The sequence below is a fragment of the Diadema setosum genome, chromosome 21 (assembly GCF_964275005.1).
Source record: "Diadema setosum chromosome 21, eeDiaSeto1, whole genome shotgun sequence".
NCBI lineage: Eukaryota > Metazoa > Echinodermata > Echinoidea > Diadematoida > Diadematidae > Diadema > Diadema setosum.
In genome coordinates, this window is record NC_092705.1 from 15,019,164 (window position 1) to 15,047,118 (window position 27,955).

General features: G+C 38.0%; 1 protein-coding gene across 1 annotated transcript; it reads left to right on the forward strand.

The window, feature by feature from the left end:
* Window positions 1-1,877: 1,877 nt before the first annotated feature.
* LOC140244892 (2-acylglycerol O-acyltransferase 2-A-like) lies at window positions 1,878-27,912 on the forward strand. Its single transcript, XM_072324500.1, has 8 exons — window positions 1,878-1,963; window positions 12,657-12,863; window positions 18,881-19,033; window positions 19,445-19,589; window positions 20,921-21,116; window positions 21,690-21,864; window positions 23,221-23,420; window positions 24,663-27,912. Exons 2-8 carry the CDS (start codon window positions 12,688-12,690, stop codon window positions 24,815-24,817), a joined length of 1,200 nt encoding a protein of 399 aa, XP_072180601.1. The 5' UTR covers window positions 1,878-1,963; window positions 12,657-12,687; the 3' UTR covers window positions 24,818-27,912.
* Window positions 27,913-27,955: the final 43 nt, after the last annotated feature.

Here is a 27,955-nt window from a genome sequence, read left to right on the forward strand (position 1 = left end):
CCAGAAGGCCATGCCATGATCACAACTATCCAAGCACTGCAAGCCGTAATTGTTGGAAAGTACAACGCCTCCATCTTATCTGTGTTTCTTTCTAATCTAGTGTACCCATGGTTTTTGTTTTCTTTCAAGGTGGTTCAATGTTTGGTAAACATTCACAAAACAAATGCAGGAAGATTTCAGAGAGCAATTAGGCAGATATTTAATGTGATATGATGCATCTTAATAATAATATGCAACAATATAAAAATTCACAAACCCAGTATTAAACTGAAGGTACCGGTACACATTCCTGTTCATGCAAAGCAACTTGCAGAAACTTGTACCAGTATTATACATTGGCTTGCCAGGGCATGATGTTCTGGTACTAAGTTAGTAATCCTTTCTAACGTTACATGATTACTGATGATGTTTCTCCGGGAGCCATGATTCTGCACAACCTGGTTAGGTCCATTCCTCATCCAGCTCCCTTTTGGCAAAGGCACGGAGTGGCCGGACAACCAAAGACAGCTCCAGAGCAAGAGAATGGAGTACCGGTAGCCTTTAACTTCTTTGAGACATCTTCACAGTCTTAATTTTTTAAATGTTAAATCATCCCAATTATAAATGCAATGCACCAGGTACCAAGATAGCTAGGTTACAATGATTTTCTCTTATCCAAATTCCCCAGATTAAAATGAAATCAAACTACTTTACTACCTTGGACTTTGGTAGAAAATGTCCACTAGAAATTTCTACACGATTCCAGTGAAGACAGGTTTGTTTTTCGTCAACTGGTGATACTTGGACTGAATAGAATAGGTCTAACGTTACTACATATGTATATTAATCCTAACAAGTTTACTCATTAACTAGCGTTACAGTTAGTTTACATTTAACTGTATGAGCTGTATTCAATCATTTTTGTTTACTCTCATCCAGTGATCATAGTGATACGAGAGTGATACGATATTGATAATTTTAGTGCCCCAAAACTCTAAATGACCGAGGGGTACACAAAGTGAAAGGAGTAGGACCGTAGCAGTATTTCATCATCCATGATCCAGGGTAACCCATTTTCTCCAAGTTGCTCCAGGGCAAAGTTCTGCCCTGGCTATAATGTAACAATCAATGTCCTCGGCCTCGGTCAATTCAGTGCGAATGGCAATTTGAGCATGCTAGCTAGCTGCACACACACAAATGTACGTGACTTCAGGGTGCGGATTACTGTAGTATCAGCAAACCCTGCATTTGTGCAATATTAAAATCCCTTTGGATCGGATTACCTCAATTCGCTTAGCTTCAGAATGTCATTTTCACGGTTCAATTACTTTCACCCTTGAGGAGAGACTGGCTAAACACACTGAACTTGCTTGTAGACAAGCTTAAATTGTGTGTGTGTTTTTTTTTAATTCAGAATACTCACTCTTTGAAGTTTTGTGCTGATCTTTTGTGGATTGTCCTATCCTCTCTCTCCTGCTGGCCCTCAGAGAACGCTACGTGCTTGTGGTATCGTTCTCTAGCGAGCACCGACAACAGCTACTGCGCGAGGCTAGGCGTGCTAGCATTCCGGAACCGCGCCGCGAAAGGGAGAGCACTACGTGCTCCTCTAACCACCTAGCTGCCTCATCGCATCCCGTCGTCGCGCCGATGAGCACGTAGCAACACAGACTTCGACTGAACCCTACTTTTAGCTAGCTTACAGTTGTGGGTAGGACACTGTTTTGCGAAGAACACTCAAGCTGTTGTTCGGCAGGGAAATCTACACTGATGTTGCATGCAGGTGAGAGAAGCACATCAACGAATTAACTTCTCTAACATAAACTCACGACGTCGACATTCTGCTGCTAGCTTGTGCGGCATGCGGGGCATGCTAGCTGGTAGTGGTATTGGTTACTGCTAACTGGGCAAAGTGGTGGTGGTGGTCGAGGTCTCTAACTGTTAGTTGCCGCATCATTTACTCTGATTGCAAATATCGTCTATGCAGGTAACGAAGGAATTTTCAGAGCTTCCAATCCTACTTCTAGTATAGTTCTTTTTTATTGATAAAACAAAGGTACTCCAGACCACGCTCTAGCTGCGCACCCTGTTTCTGTTCCTTGGCTACTACTACTAACTACTATAAACTAGTAAAATTAATTAATTTGGGAGACAAGGGTGTATGGCGATGGCTGCATGGATTGCAGCATAGCCAGCAAGTCGAACCGCGTACTGCGGGAGCAACGATCGGTACAATACCCACCCGTGCGTGCAAAAGGGAGATGTTTATAGACTATGGAGTGGAATCCATAATTTGTGCAAATTAATGAATGTGAAGGTTCTCAAGCATGACAACTGAATGCTTTCTAAGGGACTGTACAGTATATATCCGACAAGTTTTGAGAAATTCTTTAGTCTGGTTGGCTGATTTCTCTGAACTTGTCGGATAGTCTAACTGACTTGTCAGATATTTTATCCGACAAGTTCCTTCATGAAATGCCCCCCAAGTTGAGGTGGGGATTCATGTTTTGAACATTCCTAAACGTGAGATAATGAGAATAAACCTCAGTCATATGAAATATGTTTGAGAGAAAGAGCATGTAATTTTAAGAAGGATTCAACGTTTAATTTATTTGATGAAAATTGGTTTTCAAATGGCTGAGATATCCAAAAAAAAAGTGATAATAATAAAAGGCGACAGGCCACGCCTTTTATTAGGATCTCTTTCACCGTTTTGTTTCACCTTGTTTTAGCTAGGAGTAGGAGATCTCGACCATTTCAAAACTGATTTTCGTCAAATAAACTTTTGATACTACTGGTACACCTTAGAATTGCATGCTCTTTGACATCTTAATAGAGTGGTTTCTGAATATCTTGCAAAATGTTAAAAGCTAAATCCTCACCTCAACCAGAACTGTACACACCCTTTAACATTCCACAGGTTTTGATGTTCCATGCTCCAAGCCGCTCTTCCAATACCACAGTAGAGTTTTGATATGAAGACTTAATTTCACAGGAAATGTTAAAATCCTGTGATTGTGTAAATTTTTTGGTTGACAGGCTAATGTTACAGTACTTATAATCTCGCAGTTTTGTCTTCAAATTAAAGTTCCTTGTTATCAATACCCTAGGACTGACAAATAGGAACATTGTGGTCATTAGTAATGCACAACTGCACAACCTGGTTAGGTCCATTCCTCATCCAGCTCCCTTTTGGTAAAGGCACGAGTGGACAACCAAAGACAGCTCCAGAGCAAGAGAATGGAGTACCGGTAGCCTTTAACTTCTTTGAGACATCTTCACAGTCTTTATTAATTTTTTATGCCTCCGCCACGAAGTGGTGCCGGAGGCATTATGTTTTCGGGTTGTCCGTCCGTCCGTCCGTACGTCCGTACGTACGTCCGTACGTCCGTACGTCACTCCGTACGTCCGTCCGCATTCGTTTACGCGATAACTTGAGAAATATTAACTGGAATTTTACCAAACTTGGTCCAAGTATAAAGTATGATAGGGCAATTACTTGATTAGATTTTGGGTGAAATCGGCCAAAGGTCAAAGGTCAAAGGTCAAGGTCAAATCATGAAATTGTATCCGTTTACGCGATAACTCAAGACTGGATCGAGCAAATTTCACCAAATTTTGTCCGAGGATGATGTATGATGGGACAATTACATGATTAGTTTTTTAGTGAAATCGGACAGAGGTCAAAGGTCAAAGATCAAGGTCAAATCCTAAAATTTATCTGTTTACGTGATAACTCAAAACTGGATGAAGTAGCTTTCACCAAACTTGGTCCAAGGATGATGTATGATGGGGCAATTAGTTGAGGAGATTTTAGTGACATTGGCAAGAGGTCAAAGGTCAAAAGGTCAAGGTCAAATGCTAAAAATGTTGCTATTTCCCCCATATCTATGCAATGCCCGAAGGTATTTTATTGAAACTTAGTGTAGACATGTACTACTGCGTAAAGATTCTCCAGAGAGAGTTTCATGTCATAAGGTCAAAGGTCAAAAGGTCAAAGGTTAGGTGAAAATGTTGCAATTTCACTTTCTCGCAAATGGTTTAATGTATCTTCATAGAACTTGGTACATATGCATGTACTGACTGGCAGGGATTATCTAGGGAATTGAGGGGTCATGGGTCAGTAGTCAGGGGTCAAAGGTCAAGGTCAACTCCTCAAAATTTTACTGCTTCCCTCATATACTAGTGTATATTCAATGCTTGCATTATTAGTTTTAAAACTTGATATATCAATGTTGTATTACCTAATGGAGATTCTCTGGGAAATTTCCAGCCAGAAGGTCAAAGGTCAAAGGTTAAGGATCAAAGGTCAGGTTTAAATGAAAAAAAAAAATCTATTTTGTACTGTAATTACATTCTTTCTTCATACCTTGAAAATTACTCAATGCATAAACTTTATAACAGGGTCGGTCAGAAGTCAAGTAAAAATCCTCAATTCCCCAAATATGTGTACCTGCACTCTTAGACAATTATAGCAAACCCAGTTTGAGGAAAGTGAACATTCAATACATTTCTGACAAACCTGTCATATCAGTATTTTGCCAGTTATGTGAAACTGTCATCACACATTGTGAAGACATTGTACTATACACCTATTGGGAGAATCATGCATTATGGCGGAGGCATCAGTCGCCATAGCGACATTTCTAGTTTTAAATGTTAAATTATCCCAATTATGCAATGCACCAGGTACCAAGATAACTAGGTTACAATGATTTTCTCTTATCCAAATTCCCTGGATTAAAATGCAATCAAACTACTTTACTACCTTGGACTTTGGTAGAAAATGTCCACTAGAAATTTCTACATGATTCCAGTGAAGACAGGTTGTTTCTCGTCAACTGGTGATACTTGGACTGAATAGGTCTACTACATCTGTATATTAAACCTACTCATTAACTAACATTACAGTTAGTTTACATTTGGATATGGGTAATGGATAAAAATTTGCATTGAAGCATCTTACATACATTTTATTATTTGTTTCCACGTTTAGTTTCTGAATGTGAAATCTTTCCGATTACAGTTGCTGAGTTCGCTATAAAAAATAAAAAAAAAATGTGTGTTTCTGTGTGCTTAATATCATTTAACAATTAAAGAAGGTACTACAACAAGTACAATTTTCAGCTGATTTTTTTTTCTTCGCATGTCCTGTTCTCTGCACATATGACTGCTGCCAAAAATATTGAAGGGGACAGCAAACTGCTGCTTGCTTGATTTATTGTAAATGAGGAACATTGTGGTCATTAGTAATGCATAAAAATTAGTATTAAAGCATCTTACATACATTTTATCATTTGTTTCCTCGTAACAAATCTGAATATGAAATCTTTTGGATTACAGTCACTGAGTTAACTTTAAAAAAAAAAATGTGTGTTTCAGCATGCTTAATAGCATTTTACAATTAAAGAATTACTAAAATTTTCAGCTGATTTTTTTTTTTTCACATGTCCTGTTCTCTGCACACATAACTGCTGCCAAAAATATTGAAGGGGACAGCAAACTGCTGCTTGGTCTATTTGTTGTAAATAAGGAATATGATGCATGACCTGTACCTGAATAGAAATGCTGTCTTTTGTCAAAGCAATTCCTTAACACTTGCAAGAAAGGGCATAATTTCAGGGTGGCAGGGAACACAGAGGAGAAATTATTGTTTCTTCTTCTTCTCTATCACCTCCCTGATAGCAGGCAGCTTCCACAAAGGAACTCGCTGAAATATATCCTACCAACTCTTGCCTGCACACCATAAGAGGTAGAGCAAATCCAGGTTGCCCATGTGGTTGTACTGTTTCTGACACAGTGATCCATTTGTTGGGTGAATATTCACTCTACAAAATTCTCACAGACAACTTCCTTACCAAGCAACCAAAAATGATGGGAAGATGTCTTGCTACAACCACAATCAACAGCTGAATGTTTTACCAGGCTCACTCTACTTGGATTCTGCTCTTTACTCTTGTATCTCCCTCTAAAAATGGAGAAACCTCTCTCTGTTTCATAGTTTCTCTCTCAGTTTTCTTCTTGACTTGCATGCCAAACATACTATTGTGCAATCATCGTCGCAAGCCTGTGATAAACTAGTGTTAACTATTCATTGAAAGACTTCATGTGATTGATACAAAAGATAACCGTGCAACCTTTGCAGTTCTCCATATTGGAGGAAATCAAGCAACGAAGGAGCTACAATGTTTAGAAGGGTAGGATACCGGTAGTGTAGAGTGGTATGGCAAAATTACAGGAGGGGTGGTGACTTTCCCACGTTTGCAGTGAATAGCACATTGCATCATTGTTCTTGTTAATTCATTGTTCGCTATGAAGTGATAAACTTGTGAGACGATTTAAAGATATGCACTAGCATTTGCAAGGTAATTATGGTTCCATCAGAGTACACTTTTGTGAAGAAAATCCAGTCAGACATTAACACAGGTCCTATTCTCAGTGTTGGAATATGTACAGTAGTTACTTGGTACTATGCGGCACAGTGCCTGCAGCAGGAGGCTATGTACTTTATTGGTACGGTACTGTAAGTTGTGCATGTGCCCATTTACAGTGTACCTACCCAATACCATAACCTCATGCAGATCCATGAGTTCGGTAGCTCACCTGAGCTATTGCGATCGCTCTTCGTGCGGCGTCTAGAATACGGCATTTATGATATATGCAAATGTACACCATGCCCCCAGCTTTCAAAGCTGCCCCCCCCCCCCCCATCCCAACCAAGTTTCCAATGTTCTTGAGTAAGAGTCTGAAGGGCTTTTTACACTTGTGTTTCTTAACCCCGGACTTTCTCTGACCCAGGACTATCGTTAGTCCCGTAACAATTTTTTCAGCTTTTTACACTCGCCAATTAGTCCCGTACTATCTCTTGTACGGGGCTAAGGAGAAAACTGACCTTTTTACACTCGTATTTCTTAGCCCCGGACTTTCCAAACCACATGAATATTCATAATTACGCTGTGTACTGTACACGTACACGCACGCACCGGCAGCACTTGATTACCTCGTTTCTGATTGGTCATTGAGGGTCGGACTTCGTCTCCGTCGCTTAGCCCAGGATTATTTTTTTGTTCTGTTTACACTCACTTGCTTGGCACCGCAATTGCGGTGCTAACCCCTGCTATTTTGCAGGGCCAGATAGTACCGTACTATCGGTGGGGCTAGCCCACTTTGGCAAAAATGAGTGTAAACAGAAAGTGGGCTAAGGATAGTCCCGTACCAACGGTGGGGCTAAGGCCCCCCCTTAGCCCCACCGTTGGTCCGGGGCTAAGCAAAATTTTACAAGTGTAAAAAGCCCTAATGAGAATGCATGGAAGGGGAACTTGCAATACTCAGGTGAGCGCGAGACCCTCGGATGTGTTGTTTTTGTCTCATAATCCAATATCCAAATGTTCAGTTTCCTGATCATAACGCGTTACAGAAGGCAGAGTAAGATTGTAAATCTATAAACCCATGATACTCCATTGTGATACAATGATACAGATTGTGCAATGTCATGAGTGCAGGGTAAGATTTCTTTTCCTCCCCCCCCCCCCCCCAATTGGTACACTTTTTAAACAAACCAGTGTGAAAAGAAAATGTTGGGACTTTGTACTGAATTGACTAGTCTGGAAAAAAGAATAACCACTTTTTCAGTTTGAGATAATTGAAGAATTTGAGTTTTGGTCAACTTGTGTCTTAGGATTTTATGCTTTGTTCAGATGTAGCAGCTTTTATTTCAGTATGATCTGTACTTGTACACTCTAACCAGATTCTACAGTGAAGTAAAAACTTATAATATTAGATTGAGTTACCCTTCCTAGCAGAGGTCTTCGAGGATAACTACTACAAGGAGTCTGAATCTTGCTGAGGGTACTGTACATTTCAATCTATCCCATGGCATGAAAGCACACTTCTCTTGATTGTTACAATACAATGTATATGTTCAGCTGATGGTATCCATTTAGAAGTAAAAATGTTGATGTTCAGTGATAACTCAGTACTTGTAAGCAAAACATAACTTTCTTTACTACATACATGTAGTTGTTAAACATCCATTGATTAATGATCTGGATCCAGTAATGCAGATGTTGTGAGGATTTGTAGTTTGATCTATTTTGCAGCAAACAGTGTCGGCCTTATCCAAAGGTTATTCCGATTAAACAATACCATTGTTTGATTTCAGTGTGCTAAGGTATGATATCACAGTGCTGTCATCACAGCAGTATGTTCATGGTTTCATGTCTAATGTCCAACACCTAGCATTTGAGTGTTTTAGTTCGACTGCTCTGGTGATATCAATGTCTCTGTTGTTATCATCCAGAGCAAGGTCAGAGCTTAAACATACATTTTGCCGGCTCAGTCTCCTATCATACATACTTTTATTAGAGTTGACATTTTTACATAAGATACTACATGTAACTGTAAACATAGATTTGTGTGTGTGTGTGTGTGTGTGTGTGTGTGTGTGTGCATTTTGCAAGAAGTGAAAATAGTGTGAACCTAATTTTTAAGTACACACTATATGAATTTTTAGCTTGGCATGTTACTACATGAAAGACTGCCTTCTGTATGTCCCTCCACATGTATGCCACTGTATACTATCACACTTCACTACCACTTTACACTGCTTATATTTTGATTGCATGAGGCATGCAAAATTCATCTTTCTTAGCAAAGAAATTACTTTTGCAGATACATCCATTTTTGCAGTATGGAGGGCCTAAGAAAATCTATTTGTGCGGTTGCTCATAAAGTGGGGTGTTCTTTAACAGGATAGAGCAAATTGAAACTACAGTGTATAACAAAATGACCAAAAATTTTATCTAACAAGAAACAATTGAAAGTTACAGGATTTTTATATGTTTTTCACTGAGATATTCATAACAATCAAAATAAGTTGAGGTGATGATGTCATCAATCAACTCACAACCCTCCCATATGAGTGTTTCTACATTTTCGTTTATAAAGAAATACAATGCAATTAGCAACCACGACTCTGGATGGATGTACAATGTACAAACAATATAGAGTCTCGTGGTTTGAGCTCTGGTCATTTAACCCGCTGAGGACGGACTGATTTTGCTACAACAGGCATTTCCCATAGACACCTGCCGGAGTGTACAGTTCGACCTCGATTATCCGGCCATGTCGGGACCGGCGTTCATCCGGATAAGCGAATTGGCCGGATATAGGAGACACAATGTTAATGTATAGCCGCCGTCCAAGCTGCCGTCCCAGTGCTCTGGCAGCTAGGCAGGTAGCGTACCCCGCAATGGTGGAGTAATCTATGCTAGCCTGCGCAAAATTGTAGTCCCTTCTTCACAAAATAAAGTATATCTTTATGTGAAAATCATACAGGTTTTACCTCATTAGATATTGAGAAACCTATCATGCACATCTAATGAAATTAGTGAAATAGATCCATGAAAGTCTCTGTTTTTTCTCAATTTTTGGATGAAAAAAAAAAGTCCTTCACTGCCTGAACGCGTCCGGATAATAAAGATTTCCGTACAAAAGGAGGCCGGATAATCGAGGTCGAACTGTACTCGGGACTCGTCCTCAACAGGTTAATATCACTGAACATTAAACTTTCCAGTGTTTCTTTTTGTATCCAGAGGCAGCCAGAAATTGTTACTCTTGTTGTTACATGATATCAAGAGAAACAAAACAAGAGGTGCAAAGTCCAAAAAGTTGTTTATCAAATTGTAGGCTCTCTTAACAAAGACATTGTAAATTACATGTAGTTAATGTCAGTAGTTCATGGCTGTCTAGTACTGCCCTCATGTACAGTGTATTTGGCATCAATGATATTTTTGTTAGTCATAGCGTAGGACCTTGACTGGGGCATGTGTCCTATACATCTAGGCATTAAAACTACTTTTTTGGGGGGAGGGGGGTGATTTTTCTTTTTAACACGTGAGATGTTTGTGGCAAAAAATGATGTCAGAGTTGGATGGAAGTGTATCTTTTTTGGGAATTGGGTCTCAAACTATGATCACTGACGCCAGTACACAGGCATCGACTTGTTATGTTTATGTACACATTTACAAGAAACAGACTTTGCTTTTCTTTTGTAGATCAAAAGATCACAGTTGTGGCTTTCATATTGTGAATGATGGCATTTGAAAGTAATTTTGGTAAGACAGCATGGAAACTAAGAAACTTGCGAGGGGAACTGATGTATTTCATGTCTGTCCTATATATTTAAAGGGTGTGTACAATTCTGGTTGAGGTGACGATTTAGCTTTTAACGTTTTGCGAGATATTCAGAAACCACTCTATGAGATGTCAAAGAGCATGCAATTCTAAGGGGTATCAACAGTTTATTTGATGAAAATCAGTTTTGAACTGGCTAAGATATCCAAAAACAAGGTGACACATAGAGATCCTAATAAAATGCGAGGCCTGTCGCCTTTTATTATTTTCACTTTTTTGGATATCTCAGCCATTCGAAAACCAAATTTCATCAAATAAACATTGAATCCTTCTTAAAATGACATGCTCTTTCATACATGTATTTCATAAGAGGTTTCTCCTTATCTCACATACTAATGTTATAAACCTGAATCCCCACCTCAACCAGTACTGTACAGTCCCTTTAAGCTTGATGTCAGTCAGGGTTTCAAGCTTGCCAAGTAAGAACAAGAGATTACTGTATATAATCAAAGAAATACAAATGAAGTCATACATTGTAGATGTTGACAGATCAGTTCAATTAAATTCAGTTCATTTTCTCAGCATAAAAGTCCTGACAAAAAAGAATTCTCATGTAGAACAATATACACATAAAAATAAAGTTGAAGATTGTGGATATCAACATGCGTGATAATATCACTAACTTTGTAACGAGGGGAAGCAGAAAAAAAGAAAGAAATGGGAATCATCCTTATAATTAGGCCAACCCATAAAAATGGTTAAACCCAGTTAATGATAAAAAAATTTAAAATCACAAGACATATAACAATGCATTTAACAACCCCCCCCCCCCCACAAAAAAAAAAAAATGAACAGGAAGCAATACAACTTTACATGCACAATGCGTTACGTACTCGAAAGATGTGCAATTTCTTCAAAAAAAGATGATAAAGTTTCAGAGTGGTGAATTTTCTCCGTAATCAAAATTTCATACCAAAGGACCCTGAAATATGAAACAGACTTTCTGTGTGAAAGCATATATGTACATATGAGAGAGAGAGAGAAAAAAAAAAAGAAGATGTTCTGACTTTTAGGTAAAATTTGCAGCCCTGCTACTTTGGTAAGGATGAATAATAAACTTGTTGCAATTTAGATTAAGATATTTCACAAGAGAGATAGATAAAATATTTCTGTAGTAATATAAAAGTTCCTGATTAAAACTTTTTTAAAAAATCGTAGATATTCATAAAACAAAGGACAATGCATAAGAGATTGTAGTGGTATAACCCCAAAAGTTGAATGATAAATGATGCTCACATAGTAGTCACTGCATGATTTTGAAGTTTAAAAAGTCTGTCCAAGTAGGTGTTAAGAATATTTACCATTATTGTTTGCTATTGCAAATAATACAACGTTGTATCTTTTCTTTGATTACTTGTTACTCGTTACTTGTTGCAGTAATCCCAATTGCAGCTCCAAGGAAGCTATACTGGGATGCAAAATCGTGTCATGTGCCAATATCATTTGATATCAGTTTATTATTGATTGTTATGCCTAAAAACTTAAAGAACAAGGTAGGTTTGCAAGATGTGTAATGCAACTTGTATTACACATCTTGCAAATGTTATAGTTATGTGATTTAATATTTTTGTTTGTGAACGTCATGAAATTGGTTTTTATTGGTATCGACAGAGAATTTATTCATACTTACCCACATACATGGTTGTAGATGTTATACCCAATTTATTATTAGAATTTGCAAAACAGATCTTTATGAGACATTAATATATTTTCATTATTTACAATTTCTATGTGAAAACTATGATTCCTGTGAAGGATTTGCAAATCATAATTTAAGAGGAAATTATTGTTTTTCTTTAATGTACATGATAATTAATCTACACGTTGTACCATCACTGTAGCTGTTGTCATGTGTGAAGTCAACCACTCATCAAGATTATCTTGCAAGTCATGATTTGTGAAACATACGCTGTATTACTGTCTGTATACAGTACTTTGTATCACATCATACCACTCAATGTTTTCAATTCAGTGCAAGAAGGACCTCAAGTACCAAGCTTCTTTATGCAGTGCTTTAATATACACATGTAATCTGCACATTTGGACCAAGGTTTAAGTGCCTCTCAATGGCCACATTGATAACAGTGACGTGAATCCCAGGCATATGATATTAATTGATGCACATAAATACATACATTCATCAGCGTGTAACACTTCTGTAGACCTTTCCTATTCCTCTTGAGATCGCTGCTAAAAACAGCAAGGGATCTGGGCAAATACTCCAGTGATCATCTTTTTGTCCACTGGAACATTTGCCACTTTTATGCATTGTCTATTATTATGCATCTTAGATGTCCCTTGACTTGTGCATGTAAGTATGTTGGAGAAGGCTTCTTTTTCTTTCACTGTCATTATGCAGTATTTGGATATTATGCTTTTGACAGAGTGCAGTTTGAAAAAAAAAGAAGTGCGAGGATGTTAGTATTTTACAGTTTTCAGACCATGTTTTACTAAAGGTTGTCTTGTTTATCATCTCCCCATTCCAGGTTCACCACCTCAAAGCGATAAAAAGCGATAATGGATGCAACAGACAATACAGACGGTGCTACCGTGCAATCAGATCACGGCAGTGAAGCTCCCTCGTTAGACCAAGACAGCAACAAGACAAACGGTAGCACCACTGACCACAAGAACGGCACGACGACAGGTAAACAGGAGGAAGCATCGCCAGAGGTCAAGGATGACCACAAGGGGTATGAATCACAAGACTAGCTCTCATTCACACCAATGTGAAACAATGTATTGTATGAGTGTTTATTTCCCTCCTAGACTGGCTGTGGTGTCACTAATGTGAAATAATAGATCTTTGTATTATTATGAGTGTTTATTTCCCTCCTAGACAATTGGTTTTGGTGTCACTAATGTGAAACAATAAATCTTTGTATTATGAGTGTTTATTTCCCTCCTAGACAATTGGTTGTAGTGTCACCAATGTGAAACAATAAATCCTTGTATCATATAAGTGTTCATTTTTCTCCTAGACTATTGGTTGTAGTGTAGGTGGTTATAGCTTTTGGTTTACAGTTTACATAGCACGGTGCTAGAAACCCACATTTGGACTACCAAAACTTGAAATCTTCTGTTGAATAGACAAGATTTTTAAAAAAAATGAACGAACATTTGTTTCATGTGAAATTTGGTATACCATACCCATGAAATCTGTGGTTAACTTACTCATTTTGTCTCTTCTGGACTGCATGCAGACAAGTCTGTATTGACTTAGTCCACTGAAGACTTTGAACATTCTTACATGAAAGAGCATGATGACTACACTGAGTTCTGTCTGCAATCACAGAAGAAGAAAATCAATGTGCTTTTTGGTAGGCTGCTTTTATCATGTTTTAGAATGTATCTTTATGCTCACAATTTCATCATGACGAAATATCCCACAATTTGTTAATGTGAGGTGACTTTCAAAGCAAAACAATGTTCCTAACTCACAGTCTTGATAATCTTTGTTTGAATATATAGAAATATATCTTTATTTAAAAATTTGTACACAAGAATAAGAATGAAAAATATGCACACATGCATGCACACATTCACTGACACATAAATTGTTGCACAGATTTTTTTTTTTTTAATTGATTCATGAAAACAAGACAAGTTTAATGTTGGTATGAGGAACATATTGCATTGATCATTTTCAGGTACCAAACTGCCAGTACCCATGATGCATTAGATCTACAGATCAAGTCTGCAGATTTGCAGTAAACTTTTAGCAACCACATTTAATAGCTCTTTCTGAAAGCATATGAGTTGGTAGTTTGACTATCTTGGTGTATTGTGATACATCAAGAACAACTCTAATTTCATTCATGGAGTGCGAAAAAACAAAAATCAGTGCTAATAGATAAGTGAATGGATGAATGAATAAAGAAGAAAAAATAGCTTATAATTGCATGATATATTTCTTCTACGGAATTATCTTATTAACACTCTTGCCTTCTTTCAGTTCGTCTGTGAAATTAATATTGGCTGTATCAGTATTGCAACCATAAATTCACATTTCAAGTAACTGATCATTTGCTGCATTATTAATCAAAGAAGTGACCTGAGCTATTTCAGTTGGGAATTTTTCTTATCTAGATATTACTTCCTATTTCTGCTGGAGAGATGTACCTAGAAGAAAGTGCTCATTTTACACAGGAAATCAGCTTTGAATGGCTCTTCCGTACACCTGCAAAAATGTATGAAAACCTAGTTATGAGTGGAGAGGCAGCGAGCAACTGTTTTAGTTCCCATACTAAATTTATAAAATGACCTTTTGACTCTAATATTAACTGTACAACAATGTGCAACAGAGCAATATGTGAAATTTTGATTCATAAGTACAATATCTTTTGTTTAATGGTGTCCAGAATTTATATTTTATTATCCATTTTGTAATTTGATTTGACATTTTGTTGTATTAAAAAACACACAAGAAAACTGATATTTCAGGTAAAGAAATAGTAATTTCAGCAAGTAGCAATTTAATGATACTCTTTGTACATGTCATGATGGGCACACACAACTCATTTCATTGCAGATCAAGTCATGCCCATGGATAACCAAGGTATACGGTGGCTTCTGAACATAGTTGTGTTTCACATGATGTGTAGTTGCAGATCTTATTTCTGCAGATGCAATGGTTGGATCAGGGAGGTGGGAAGGCCACCTCCCTGGTTGGATCCAGCCATGGTGCACCCATGGGACTCATAAACATACTGTATACGCCAAATATTTTGCTAGGTTTTTATTTTCGAGAATTTTGTGAATCAGGTGCTATTCGCGAAATTAAAGACACGCGAAAATATTGACTCTGATCCCGATGTGAATGTGACGTGCGCATGTGCGTTTCTCTGTTCGGTGCAGGACTCCACGATCGCGAATTTAACCACTCACGAAATTGTCGGGAATTCCTGATTCGCGAAAATTTAGACTCGCGAAATATATGGCGTATACAGTATTTACATGTAATGGGACTCTGATTTTTCCTGCACATATCCCAGACTTAAAGGGATGGTATAGTATTGGTTGAGGTGAGGATCCCACCTTTAACATTATGTGAGATCCATGTATTTAGAAATCACTCTATGAAATGTTAAAGAGCCTACAATTCTAAGGGGAATTGAAAATCTATTTGATGAAAATGGGTTTGAAATGACTGAGATATCCAAAAACAGTGTAAAACAAATCTAGATCCTAATAAAAGTCATGGCCTGTCGCATTTTATTAGGATCGCTTTTTTGGATATCTCAGCCGCCATTTCAAGACCAATTTTCATCAAATAAACTGTGAATTCCTCAAAGAGGTACATGTGCTTTCATATTTTATAAGAGGTTTCTCATTATCTCACAAACATACACACACACACACACACACACACACACACACACACACACAAAGTTGGAAACCTGCAGCCCCATCTGAACCAAACCTGTAATATCCCTTTAAATCTTCAACTGTACAGTGTATGTACAGAGTATATGCTTGGTCATGAATTAGTTAAATACATTGTATTTCACAAGGCTGGCATGTTTTTATACCAGAACTATGGTGCTGTTGATTCAGAAGTTCTGATGAGAATGCATTGTTGGGTGATATTTACGTTGGATCAAAACAAATATCCCGCGAACATGAGGTCACAGTGCACTTTTTTGTCATGAAAGTGATATCGCTGGTATTGTTTGAGATTTCAAGGTTTCAGTGTGTTCTGTTTTTCCTGATTAATATCAGTATCAACTATCCCATTGTAGTTTTAACCAGTTTATCTACCAACTTGCCAGAGACATCTGATAATAGAGCGATGATGTGATAGAATAAGATAAATTGCAATCTAGCAACCCAACCTGATTATGAACTGTAAGTAACACACTGGCTAGAGTTAAAGGGTGTTTACAGTTCTGGTTGAGGTGAGGATTTAGCTTTTAACATTTTGCGAGATGTTCAGAAACCACTAAATGAGATGTCAAAGAGCATGCAATTCTAAAGGGTATCAAAAGTTTATTTAATGAACATTGGTTTTGAAATGGCTGAGATATCCAAAAACAAGGTGAAACAAAGAGATCCTAATAAAAGGCGTGGCCTGTCGCCTTTTATTATTATCACTTTTTTGGATATCTTAGCCATTTGAAAACCGATTTTCATCAAATAAACATTGAATCCTTCTTAAGATTACATGCTCTTTCATATTTCATCAGAGGTTTCTCATTTATCTCACTTTGGAATGTTCAAAACATGAATCCCCACCTCAACCAGTACTGCTTTACAGTCCCTTTAAGTTAATCTCATTGACAAATTGTGGTAATTATGGAAGCAAGCATTGATTAAAACAAACAGATTTAAAAAAAAAAAACAGAAATTGATCAATAACAGGCATTGATATCCTTGGGACTTATGATTGACCTTTGACCCATCCCCCAACCAATTAAAAAAGACAAAATGTAGCAAAACAAAACAAAACAAAGCAAAAACATTCTGCTGCCCCTGCTGAGGATGACAGGATGGGAGAGCTCAAACAATATCCCAGTAAAATGTCAATGACAGTCAGAATTTTCCTAAATTAGGTACAGATATTGGAAAATTCATATCTGATAAAATATGTGTTATTAAGGGGAAAAAATCTTTTTTCTTTTTTCAATGTGTAGAACCCTTGGGATATTGTCCTGCTAGTGGTTGATATGAAATGAATTGCACATATCAAAAAGCCATAAACTTTGATCTTTCTGTAGATTAGTATAGAAGGTCCAAATTCCCACCCCATCCACTACCCTCTGGTGTTGACTTACTTAGCAGAGTCAACATGTAAAGTTCACCAAGATATAGAGCATGGTATTATCAATGAGCTATCTTATCCTTGACTGATTGTAGGCCTCCAATCTTAGTGTTTCAGTTAGGGCCTTATCCCAGCATTTTGCATGTTGAATGGATTTTGCCCGAAGCAACTGGACAATTGAGCGCAGAATAGAATAGAACCACAAAGCTGTCTTGAAGCACACTGGAGGACAGTGATATTATATTGGTTGGGGTTTTGTGGAATATTAAAGCAGTTAGAAGTGATATCAGCCATATTTTCTAGTACACTTCATTGTTGGCCATCATGGTGTATGGATTTCTAGACAGGCAAGTATTATATTTTTCCCTCAATCTGGATATTTAAAGCGTATGGGTTAACTCATTTTACTGACACACAAATGCAGAAAGCCCCACCAGGCTTCCTGCATTTGTAGCTGATTTTGTAATTTTTGACATCAGTGACTGATACCATGAACAAATGAAGAGTTTGATCTCAAAATGGGCTAAGTGCCATTTTCTGACGTTTTCATTAAGTAAGTCCATCATCATATAGAACAAAACTAAACCTTTTCTGTGATACACACCTCACTAGTAACATAACAAGGAATATTGTGATCTTGAAGTTATGAATAAGAAGTCTCATATTTTCTTATTTTCTGTGTTTTTTTAGCAGATTTAATCACAAATATCTTAAGATCTTAATAAGAATAGATGTTAGCACGTTTTTACGATCTCACTCTTCAAATGTTTTAAACTACAAACTTCTATGCCTTTGCGAGAAAGCGACTTTGCAGTCATTATTCTGTGAACACAAGAATGGGCAGAGAAATGCTGGGGATAGTAAAAATGAAAGGCTTTCACAGGGCCAGAAGACAAGTTATGTGTCATGCTTTTTGTTCTACTTTTGTGGGTCTGAAAGCAAACCAGAATCACATTTCCCAAGTCTTCTTTAGCCAATCATGGTCTTAATGTGTTTTCCAGTCCATTTTTTTTTTCTTCTCAGTTTTGTATGCATGTTTTTTGTTGTCTGAACATTTGACTCCCAAGACAGGTTTGTAGAGGGAGAGCTCAGCCTGGCCGTGTATTCTCTTCTGTGATAAACATTTATTATACTGCAGCCTTTATTGATAATAGGGAGAGGGTTTCAACCATTATAATTTCCATGCTTCAACAAATTTGAGTATACATACCTGATATTAAAGTGCTGGCTAACTTTGCTCAGATAGCTGATCTTCATCATTGCTTATAGTATACTTGCAGCAAATGTGTTGATTTCATTGGGCTTCACTGTGTTTATTTCATTTTTTAACACATTAACTGTATCCCTTTATATGCACACCATCAAAAAAAAAAAAAAAAAAAAAACAGCATTGATACCAGCACATCATACATTGTTCAATAAATTTTCTGCATCTCAATAGCTATCTAGACAAGTTTTGGTGTATGTTTTACAAATTGCAAATTTACTTTTGGGTTCTTGCTGAGAGATGAAGGAGAGTGTGCTTTTGTTTCCCTATGATAGCAACCTGTGCACGCAAACAGTGGCAGTGTTTTTAATGAATAGCATTATTCAAAGAAAGAGTATATTAGTAAACTTAAGATAATTTCTGTAGCTGATAGTCACTGTATGATTTGACATTGCAGCCAGTCTTCCTTGTGTCATTATGATCATAATTCATAGAGTGAATATTCAAAGTAAGTCTAATGTAACATCTCACACATCATGCTTTCAATCTTGACTACTATATTGGCTGTTTTCTTAAGATTGATCTCTTACCACTCTCTATTTCTTTTCTCCTTTTTTTTTAATCTTTTATCTTTCTCTATGTCCATCTCTGTCTCTATGTTCTCTCTGTCGTTGTGTCTGCCCTTCCCTCTCTCTTCCCACAAATCATTTCACTGCCTTTCAATGCGTGAATCTTTCCTCCAGGGCCCTGAAGCTGTTGGGGCTGGAGATGGCGCCCCTCAGCATCCCTTTCCACCGCCGCCTGGAGACCTTTGCCGTCCTCCAGTGGTGGTTCTGCTTCATGTTCCTGGGCTTCCTCTCAACCAGCATCTCCCTCTATATCCTCTTCTTCACAAGGTAAGGCAGTATCACCATAGCAACCCTAAATAATGGAAACAGATTTGTTTGATGCTTCATTTGGGTAATGTACAAGTTCAGCTGCGAAAGGTGTATACTAAAGTTGCCTACTCATTTTTTAGACCATGTGGTCAAAAGAAAAAAAAAGAATATAATTCTATGCCTGTTGTGTTGACATCTCAAACATCTTACAACAAGTATAACCAGAATTCATTATTGTGTGAAGAAGATTCTAGAATTTTTTTGAAGCTGTATTGATATGAAGGCATAATTTGTTCACCACATCAGCACAAACACACCAACTTTAGTTATTTCAATACCACAATGAGATTTCAGTTGCTGAAAGAAAAAAAAAAAGGTGTGAGAACAGTTTCTTCTTTGCTGCTCTTTTCCTTTCCCTCACCATGTAAGCTACTATTGGCTAACCCTCTTACTCGTGGCATGGATATATTATGACCGCCGCACACCGTTCGAGGGAGGACGTCGTTCCGATTGGGTGCGACGCTGGCGTATTTGGGTGCACATGCGCAACTACTTCCCTGTCCACTTACATAAGGTACATGCTTTAGTTAAATGAATAGCAGTGGCTTTGAATGCATGTCTCTTGAAATTATGGAGAGATAGGTGACTTTTAAATCCAAGGAATTTAATGCTCTTATTACACTGTCCCCAGGGTGCTAGCTCAAATTTTGGAATCATTGTTTGTTCATTTCATTCAGATGGAAAATGTTTCATGATTGAAAATGTAGCAGTTGCGGTGCTTTCAGACTTTTAATTTATAATTTTGTATTTCTGTGTGGCTAGATTTCATTACACATAGAGAGTTATATCTTACTCATTTGATCAATCAGTAATAAAAAAAAACCTAAAAAAAAGTATGTACTGTATTACAGTAGGAGATTTAGGCTTCTACCAGCCTTTAGTGACTTGCTGGCTTGCTTTCATCCACTCCTGTGGACTTCTTCAAGCCAAGTGATTGTACCATTTCTCTGACACTGCCTGCTTGCTTTAAATTGATCACTGGACCGAAGATTGGCAATAAGCTGTATCCGGAATCCCTATTAGCTATTGAGTGTGGGTTTGATTCTGTTTATCCAGATGCACTCTTTCACTTTTCTCGGCCAAAAATTCCTTTCAAACGCTAGTATTGTTGCATCACTCCATCCCCATCCCAACTGATGAAAGTTTTCTGAATCAACCACTGTATATAATATTTCAATGGAAACCAGTTCTGTTTGTGAAAGGGTGATTTACAGTCCTTACTTCAGATATTGAGAAATTTGATTTTATGCTGGGAGAAACAAGCCAAATTAAAAAAAAAGATGAAATCAGATTTTTTAAATTGATATTAAATTTTCACCCTACTATGCTTTAATGCTTCAACCTCCACTATTACCTCTACCTTTGCCCCTCTCTCTCCATTCCCCCCCCCCCCCCCGCTACCACTACCCTCATCCTTCACTGCTTCATCTACCGCTACAGTGTTTCCTGCTTCCACCTCAGCAGCCACCCCACTCTCCATCCCTCCTGCTACCATCACGCTAACCCCTCACTGTTGCCTCCACCCCTGCTTCGTACCTTCACCCCAAGCCAACCTTTGCCTCTCATTCTATTGCTTCATTCCACCCTCCTTCTACCTCCCCCTCTACTTTGCATACACATTAACCCTATTAAACCCTACCCTATTAAGCCCCACCCCCATCTCTGCTTCCATTTTCAACTCCAGCCCAGCTTCCACCTCTGTTTTTACACCCCTACCTCCATCCCTCCTCAATCAAGTCACCACCAAAACACCTCCACCTTTTACTCTCTTCAATGGTCTTCAGCCATGAATAAGATAATCAAAAAAAAAAAAAAATGTCTCGACTTCTTTCAAACCCCTGATAGACGGCGGACCTTGACCCAAGCTACAACTACCTGATGGGCTTCCACCCGCATGGCATCATGAGCATGGGAGCCTTCGTTAACTTTGGTACAGAGGCCACCGGATTCTCGCAGGCCCTACCGGGAATCAGGCCCTCCCTGCTGACGCTGACGGGATGGTTCTTCTTCCCCCTGGCTAGGGATTATCTCATGAGTGCAGGTATTGCTTATTGTTTACCACAAATATTGATCATTTTATTAAACACCAACTTAAGGCTGTCTGCATTAACTCTTTGTGTGCCACGTTCGCATGCCTGACTCGGTTGACAGCGTTCCAAGTTCGCATATTCAGCTCAAATGCACTAACTCGCCCAAAGTGATCAGTAAATCGTCAGATGCCACATTACAATGAAAGATGTTCTCGTGATTCCATTCCTGTCACATGTAGCTTGCATTTTATGTGGTGATTCTCTATCAAGCAGTGCTCCCTACTGGATTTGCGAGTAAATTCTAAGTTTCTGTCACTGTTTTGTGTGCAAAAGTCCTGCCTCTACAATAATGTAGCTACAGGTCATTTGAAAGAAAAACAATCATAGACTTGTCTTACAATTTGAATCGAAGCAATGCTTTGCATTTTCTCTACCAACTTTGCTCATTACATTGATGTCTCAGAATAATGTGGCACACAGGGGGTTTATGCCATGGCACGTAAAGAATTAGTAGAGCCTTTCATTTTGTTGTTGGTTTTAGGAAACTTGATCATTACAGTCCTCTTTGGTCTTCCATCTCATAGGTTTGTGTGACTGTGGAAAGGAGAGTCTGGATTACCTCTTGGGCCAGGCAGGCAAGGGGAACGCCGTGGTGCTGGTAGTGGGCGGGGCTGTTGAATCCCTAGAAGCTCACCCCCACGCCCATCGACTCTACCTTAATAGGAGGCGGGGATTCATTGTCAAGGCCATGGAGCACGGGTGAGTAGAAGAGATGGGGGGATAGGGGGAGGGATGATCACAGAACTTTTCTGCATGCACGATGTGCTGTTTAAGGCAAAACAGTTCTCATACTCCTTCAGAAACTGTTTAATTTTACTCTAAATGGAGACTATGTATACAAGAAATGTGTGAAATACTAACAGTGCTGTAAAAGCACAGTTTCAGTTCAGTTGGGTAACAAAGATAATGTGAAATATTACCCAAAAAGGGATGCTGGAAGTATTGCATTTTCACCCAATCTTAGTTGCTTCATGATGTCCTATTTTTATTACATTGATTACAATACATTGAGCTATATTGTTTGTTTGTTTGTTTGTTTGTACATTTCCATCTGTGAAGATGGCTGGATAGCCCATGTTCAGCTAAGTTAAGCTGGTCTTCCATGGGGTCAAGTTGGATGTGAGGTGGGACCACTTCACCGGGTTAAACACCCTGCTCTTTGTGACGAATGAATGAAGCGGGATCTTTTATGTGCATGAGTTGTGACTCTCTCATACACGGGACCTCCATTTTATGTCTTATCCAAGGGACAGAGTGTTTTGCCTCTTACTAGAGGGGACGCTATGCTTACACACAACATTGCTCAGTCCAGACTCGGGTTCGAACCTGGGCCCATAGGATCGTGAGGTAGATGCGCTACTGACTGAGCCAACTCGGTTGTGTAGCAGTATTAATTGCACAAGAGTGAATTGCATGCAGCAGTTGTTAGAAAAGGTACTTCAGGAATATAAGTTGTGTACTACAATGAAAATTATTCTACACTTTTGATCTCAAGATACTCCAAAACAACTCATTATTCTGGCAAATGCCTATGTAAACGGTGTTGATGGTCAGCACTGAATCCCTTGCAATGCACAAGGAAATTTGTTATGATTTTGAAATAATTCAAAGTTGTATTATTCTCATTTCTCTTAATCAAAGGCAAGAAAATGACAGATTTCTTTTGACTCCACATCTTAAAACAGGTGGTTCCACTGTTCGAAATTCCCCACTTCACCTTGTGCCTCACTTACCGTAATGATACCGCTCCACTGAAAGCTTTGCCATTTTCTTTGAACATAATTGGTTTTGTGATGTATGACAAATGGGCAACACTCAGGAGGCCGTTTTGTAGAATGTAAGAACAGTGTTGTACAAAAAAAAAAAGAATAATAATATTTGGCAAATCAGACAATAACCATTCTTATGAGGTATGTTCCCTCCAAGTTCACAAGAAATGTGACATGGCCTAATGAATATTCTTGAAAGATGTAAAACAAGAGAGGATGTGAAAAAAAACACAGAACCTCTATTGATCAGATATACTGACTGTGATTTCTTGATTTCTTCCTACAGGGCACATCTTGTTCCAGTCTATTCGTTTGGTGAGACCGACATCTACGAACAGATGGCCAATCCCGAGGGTTCATTCCTCCGATCAGTGCAGCAGAAACTGACCAAGTGGATTGGATTTGCCCCGCCCATCTACCGCGGCCGTGGCATCTTCAACTACAACCTAGGCTTGCTTCCTTACCGCAAACCCATCCACACTGTCAGTGAGTATTGCTGTGGGGCTGTTTATCATGATAGTGACTCTTTATCAAGATTATGACTGAGAAATCATTCAATTTCCTCTCATTTATAGCCAAGGTATCACCTAAATGCCTCTTTTCATCTCTTTTTTTTTTTTTCCTTTCATGATAGTACTGAAAGGAAACAGTAGGTGTTGCTACATACTTGCCAACTAGTAAGATTTTATCAGATTCAGTAAGATTTTTTACGTTGAAAATAGCAAAATCAGATTTTCTGTCAGAGAAATCAGATTTTAACAAAATATTTAGATATACCTTTCATGTGTATTTTCTGAAGATTTGACCGAAAGTAAGATTTTAACTTCAGTTTGCATATAAAATAAGATTTTTGCAATCCACGAGTAACATATTTCATCTTGAAATGTTGGCAGGTATGTTGCTATATTTGGCAAAAAATGTATGAACTCTAATAACTAAACACCAATTGTTTTGAAATCAACACACATACAGCAAATGGAAAAAAAAAATGCTTATGTGCTTACATTCCCATGTTCTGTGTTAAATTTTGCATACCATCTTTCCCTCAATACAAGCTTGATTTGCACATGATATGCACATTTGCACTTGATTTGCACCTAAATGATCACTTGTTGTTTGAAGTGTTTTGAAATGTGCCATGAGAAATGTATGTTAAAGGTCCAGTTTACCTTTGGGAACAGTGATTTTAAAAATGTTCAAGATATAACATTTGATGCATATGTGTAGGTCTGTTGTATCACAAAACATCCTACCATATAACATTTTCGCAATAAAGCCTAAAATATAAGGAGATATCAGTATTTTTCTCAATAAACCATAACTGTACACGGTTTGGTCTGGAAGCATTCTTATTATAACTATTGTTCACAGTTTGTGTGTTTAACAATACTTAACATCGATTATACAGATTCAAATTTTTACAGTAGTTGTTTCTATCCCTAACTCACATTTCAGAACTATTTTAAAGCACTAATGCTGGGTTTCTGTTTCATCTGCAAATGGTAAATTATGCCTTTAATTCCTAAGAATGGGAGCACTTTGGCATAGTGAATAAGATAGCGGCATAGTGGATAAAACTCCCAACTCCCCGTCTGAGATTTATCACCGTGTCTATTCATAACTTTGTCTCCTCTTACTTAGGCACATAATTGTACCTTGTGTGACAGTAGGTTTCTTGTTGTTAGTAGTGTCTTCAATTAAAACAAAAAATTAAAATGCATCTTTCAGTTGGCAAGCCCATCCCAGTGGAAAAGAACCCCAACCCAACGTCTGATGAAATCAAGGAACTCCACCAGAAGTACAAGGACGCCCTCGTTCAACTGTTTGAGGACAACAAGCTCAAGTATGGTGTTGAAGCAGATCGGAGACTCTCCATCATCTAAAGACTGCCAAGAATGATTCACAATCTTAAATCTGAAGTCTTAAAATTAAAATTCTATACATTCCAATGCAGATTAAATGACACCACCTATAGCTACGCATCTTGCTATATTGATTTTTTTTTTTTTTGTTCTTTTTTTTTCTACTCTATAATGCCTTGACATTATGCTTGTTCATCATCTGGTGTGAAATGTTTCTATATCTGTGAACAATGGAACAAAATGTTGCGATACCTGTGAACAATGTAATCTCATGAATAGCCACTGACAGACAAACAACCTTTTCAGATATTTTGTTGTCAAATTATCAAAATTTGGCCTTACTTTGCGAAGTCTGTCTTTGAAGATCAGGCAGTCACATAATACTTATCGCTCAGTGCCTTGCGTGTGATCAGTTAATTCACATACCATCTTGTGCCTGTCAGTTTAGTAGGGTAAGTGATGTCAACGTGACACAAACAATCTTGAAGGAGTAGAACTTGTTGGCAGGGATATTGGGAGAGTTGATCAAGTCTTAACTTTGTAATAAAGGTTTTTGTGTATTGCAGTCAATCTCATATTGTAGCCTAAATCAAGCCTCCTGTTGTGAAGTAGGAAAGAAGCAAGCAGGTATTTGCTCATGTCATGCCAAGAAGTGGAGTCCCTCAAATGCAATAACTTTGCTGGCCATCCGCTGGTCTGCAATAATCCAAGACAGTTTCCTTTTAGTGGATAGTAATCCATGCTTCCTGAGAGTCGGAATGACTTCTTTGAAGTAGGAGCAACTTGTCTGAAGTATGATGCTCCTGTTAATGTTGCTTCATGTGTGTATGTATGTGTGTGTGTGTTTGTTTGTTTGTTGTTTTCCATTAGGTGGAAGTTACTGCCAGTAAAGGAATCGTTTACCTGTTGATAATCTTTTATTCCCCTTGCCCACAAGGACTGAAATCGGACATAAATCTGTACAATGCAAGAAATCGAGTGAAATCTATCATGTGTATTTTGTAGAGATAGCAAAGACATTGCAGTGTTTTGTATGTTAAGTGACGGTATCAAAAATGGGTTTACATATTGTATGACAGTTATGGAAAGTTGAATGAAAGACTAAAATGTAACATGGTCCGAGCAATTACAAAGATTATCAGTGCCATACAGTTGGTGAGATGCTACAAACATATATGTACATTGAATGTATAGTGAAAATGAGGTAAATTTTATATTTGCCAACTGAGCCTTTTCATATTTGAGTCAGGTATTTCTGTGTTATATAGATGGTAATTTGAATAATCTTGAGTAGCTGTGTGATAGGGTATGTTTAGGTTCACTAATAAGTAGCAGTATTTTTATCTTTCTTCATCGGAGTGAGTGGAGTTTTGTGTTTGGTGTACAGGGATAATTCATGTTTGCATTCCATGCCATTTTAAGTGCAACTTTAATACCTCACACACTTTGGTTTACTCAAAGCTGAAGCTCCTTAAAAAGTGCCCGCTGTGTCTGATTCAATGATTAAGCCGCATGGAAGTCATATGTTTAGCATTCTACATTGAAACATGAGGGCAAGTATGCAAACGTACGCAGACACAATTACATTCTGACTCTTGAATGTAACATGCACAGAATTATTCATACACCTCAGTACACACCCAAACACACATCCACATTTGTGTAGACATGCCACTTACTTACATGCACACACAATATTGCTCATAAATGACACACTGCGTGCTGTTGCTGCCATAGTAATTAAAATTATTGCAACTTAGAACGATTGATTGCAATCATCTCAGTAGAATGGCCCCAGAAATCATCTAGAAAAGCACTCTGAGAGTGCAGACCTCTGCCAAGCAGCTACTGTCCAGTGATGATCTTGCTCTTCCATAGAAATCAGTGATTTCCACCCATACGTATGCGTGCTGAAAAATCGTCCAATTTCCCAATACAGAAGCCTTTGTTACATCATAAACCTTCAGCTGTGCGGCGCGCCTCGCCCTAGCACGCACTTTAGTGCGAGTATGAAAACCTCAAAAATGCGCAGCTTGAACTCCCAAGTTCATTGACCCTTCCTGCCAAAATATCGAAAATCCTTAATAAAATCCATGAAAATTTTCCGGATCACTACCAAAATTCAATCATCTGTTCCTTGTGTCATTCTCAACCTTTCCTGCAAGTTTCATCTAAATCCGTGCACAACTTTTTGAGTTATTTTGCACACGGACAAACAAACAAACCAACGGTAACAAAAACATAACCTCCTCCCTTGGCGGAGGTAATTATGTCCAAGTCAGGATGGAATTCATTAACCCTAGGCATGCCAACATTAATTACGTCTTCATAGGTAGAATTTGAGTGCATTTGACTCATTGGCAGAAGAAGAGTTAAGCACTGCTCTTTAAATGACAAATATCTTTGGAGAACCAATGATTAACTAAAACCATTCAGGTAGTGCATGTTGTAGCACCATTGTTGATAGCATTGAAGATACAGTATTACACTACCACTTGTATAAGATGTGGTATAGGAAATGATGTTAACCATATTTTGTATTGGGATCATGTCAGGGTATTTGTATATGTGAGAGTTTTTTAGGTGTAAATCTATGTAAAAACTTACAGTTATTAAAACAAAACAAAAAAGCTACCATTCTTGTTTGGAGAATGTTTTGAGGTTTGAGCTCATCTAGGTGATAGAATAATAGTCCATGTTTTACTAATGATGGTTGTGTATATCAGGGGCGGATCCAGGAATTCCATAAAAGGGGGCGCTTTACAAAATTAAAGGAGGGCGCACATCCCCCCCCCCCATTTTTTCCTATTTCTTTTGTTTGAACGAAAATAAAAGGGGGGGGGGGTATTTCAAAATCACTTATGAATTTATCATCTTCAAGAGTATGTTAAGCTGAAATATGCAAAGATTATTGAATGTTCAGAATTATAATGTACATAATATTGAGTTTTATTTTTGACAAATTTGATATGTTTGGAGTCAAACATGCATTCATGGTCTGTGGAGAAATGAAAGAGCGCCCTCATGAGATATGAGCAGTACAGTCGACTTCCAGTGAGGTGCAGGTAATTGAGAGTTTGTGATTAAGTATGTTTGAAATAAAAGACGAAATACAAGTTATTTTGCATTTGGCACTATTTGTTCATGTGCTCATGTAAA

Excerpts from the sequence above, each read along its gene's own strand:
- LOC140244892 (XM_072324500.1), top strand. The coding sequence starts at position 12,688 with ATGGATGCAACAGACAATACAGACGGTGCTACCGTGCAATCAGATCAC. Across the intron at positions 12,864-18,880 it reads GTCAAGGATGACCACAAGGG|GGCCCTGAAGCTGTTGGGGC; the intron begins GTATGAATCACA and ends TCTTTCCTCCAG. Across the intron at positions 21,865-23,220 it reads GTCAAGGCCATGGAGCACGG|GGCACATCTTGTTCCAGTCT; the intron begins GTGAGTAGAAGA and ends TTCTTCCTACAG.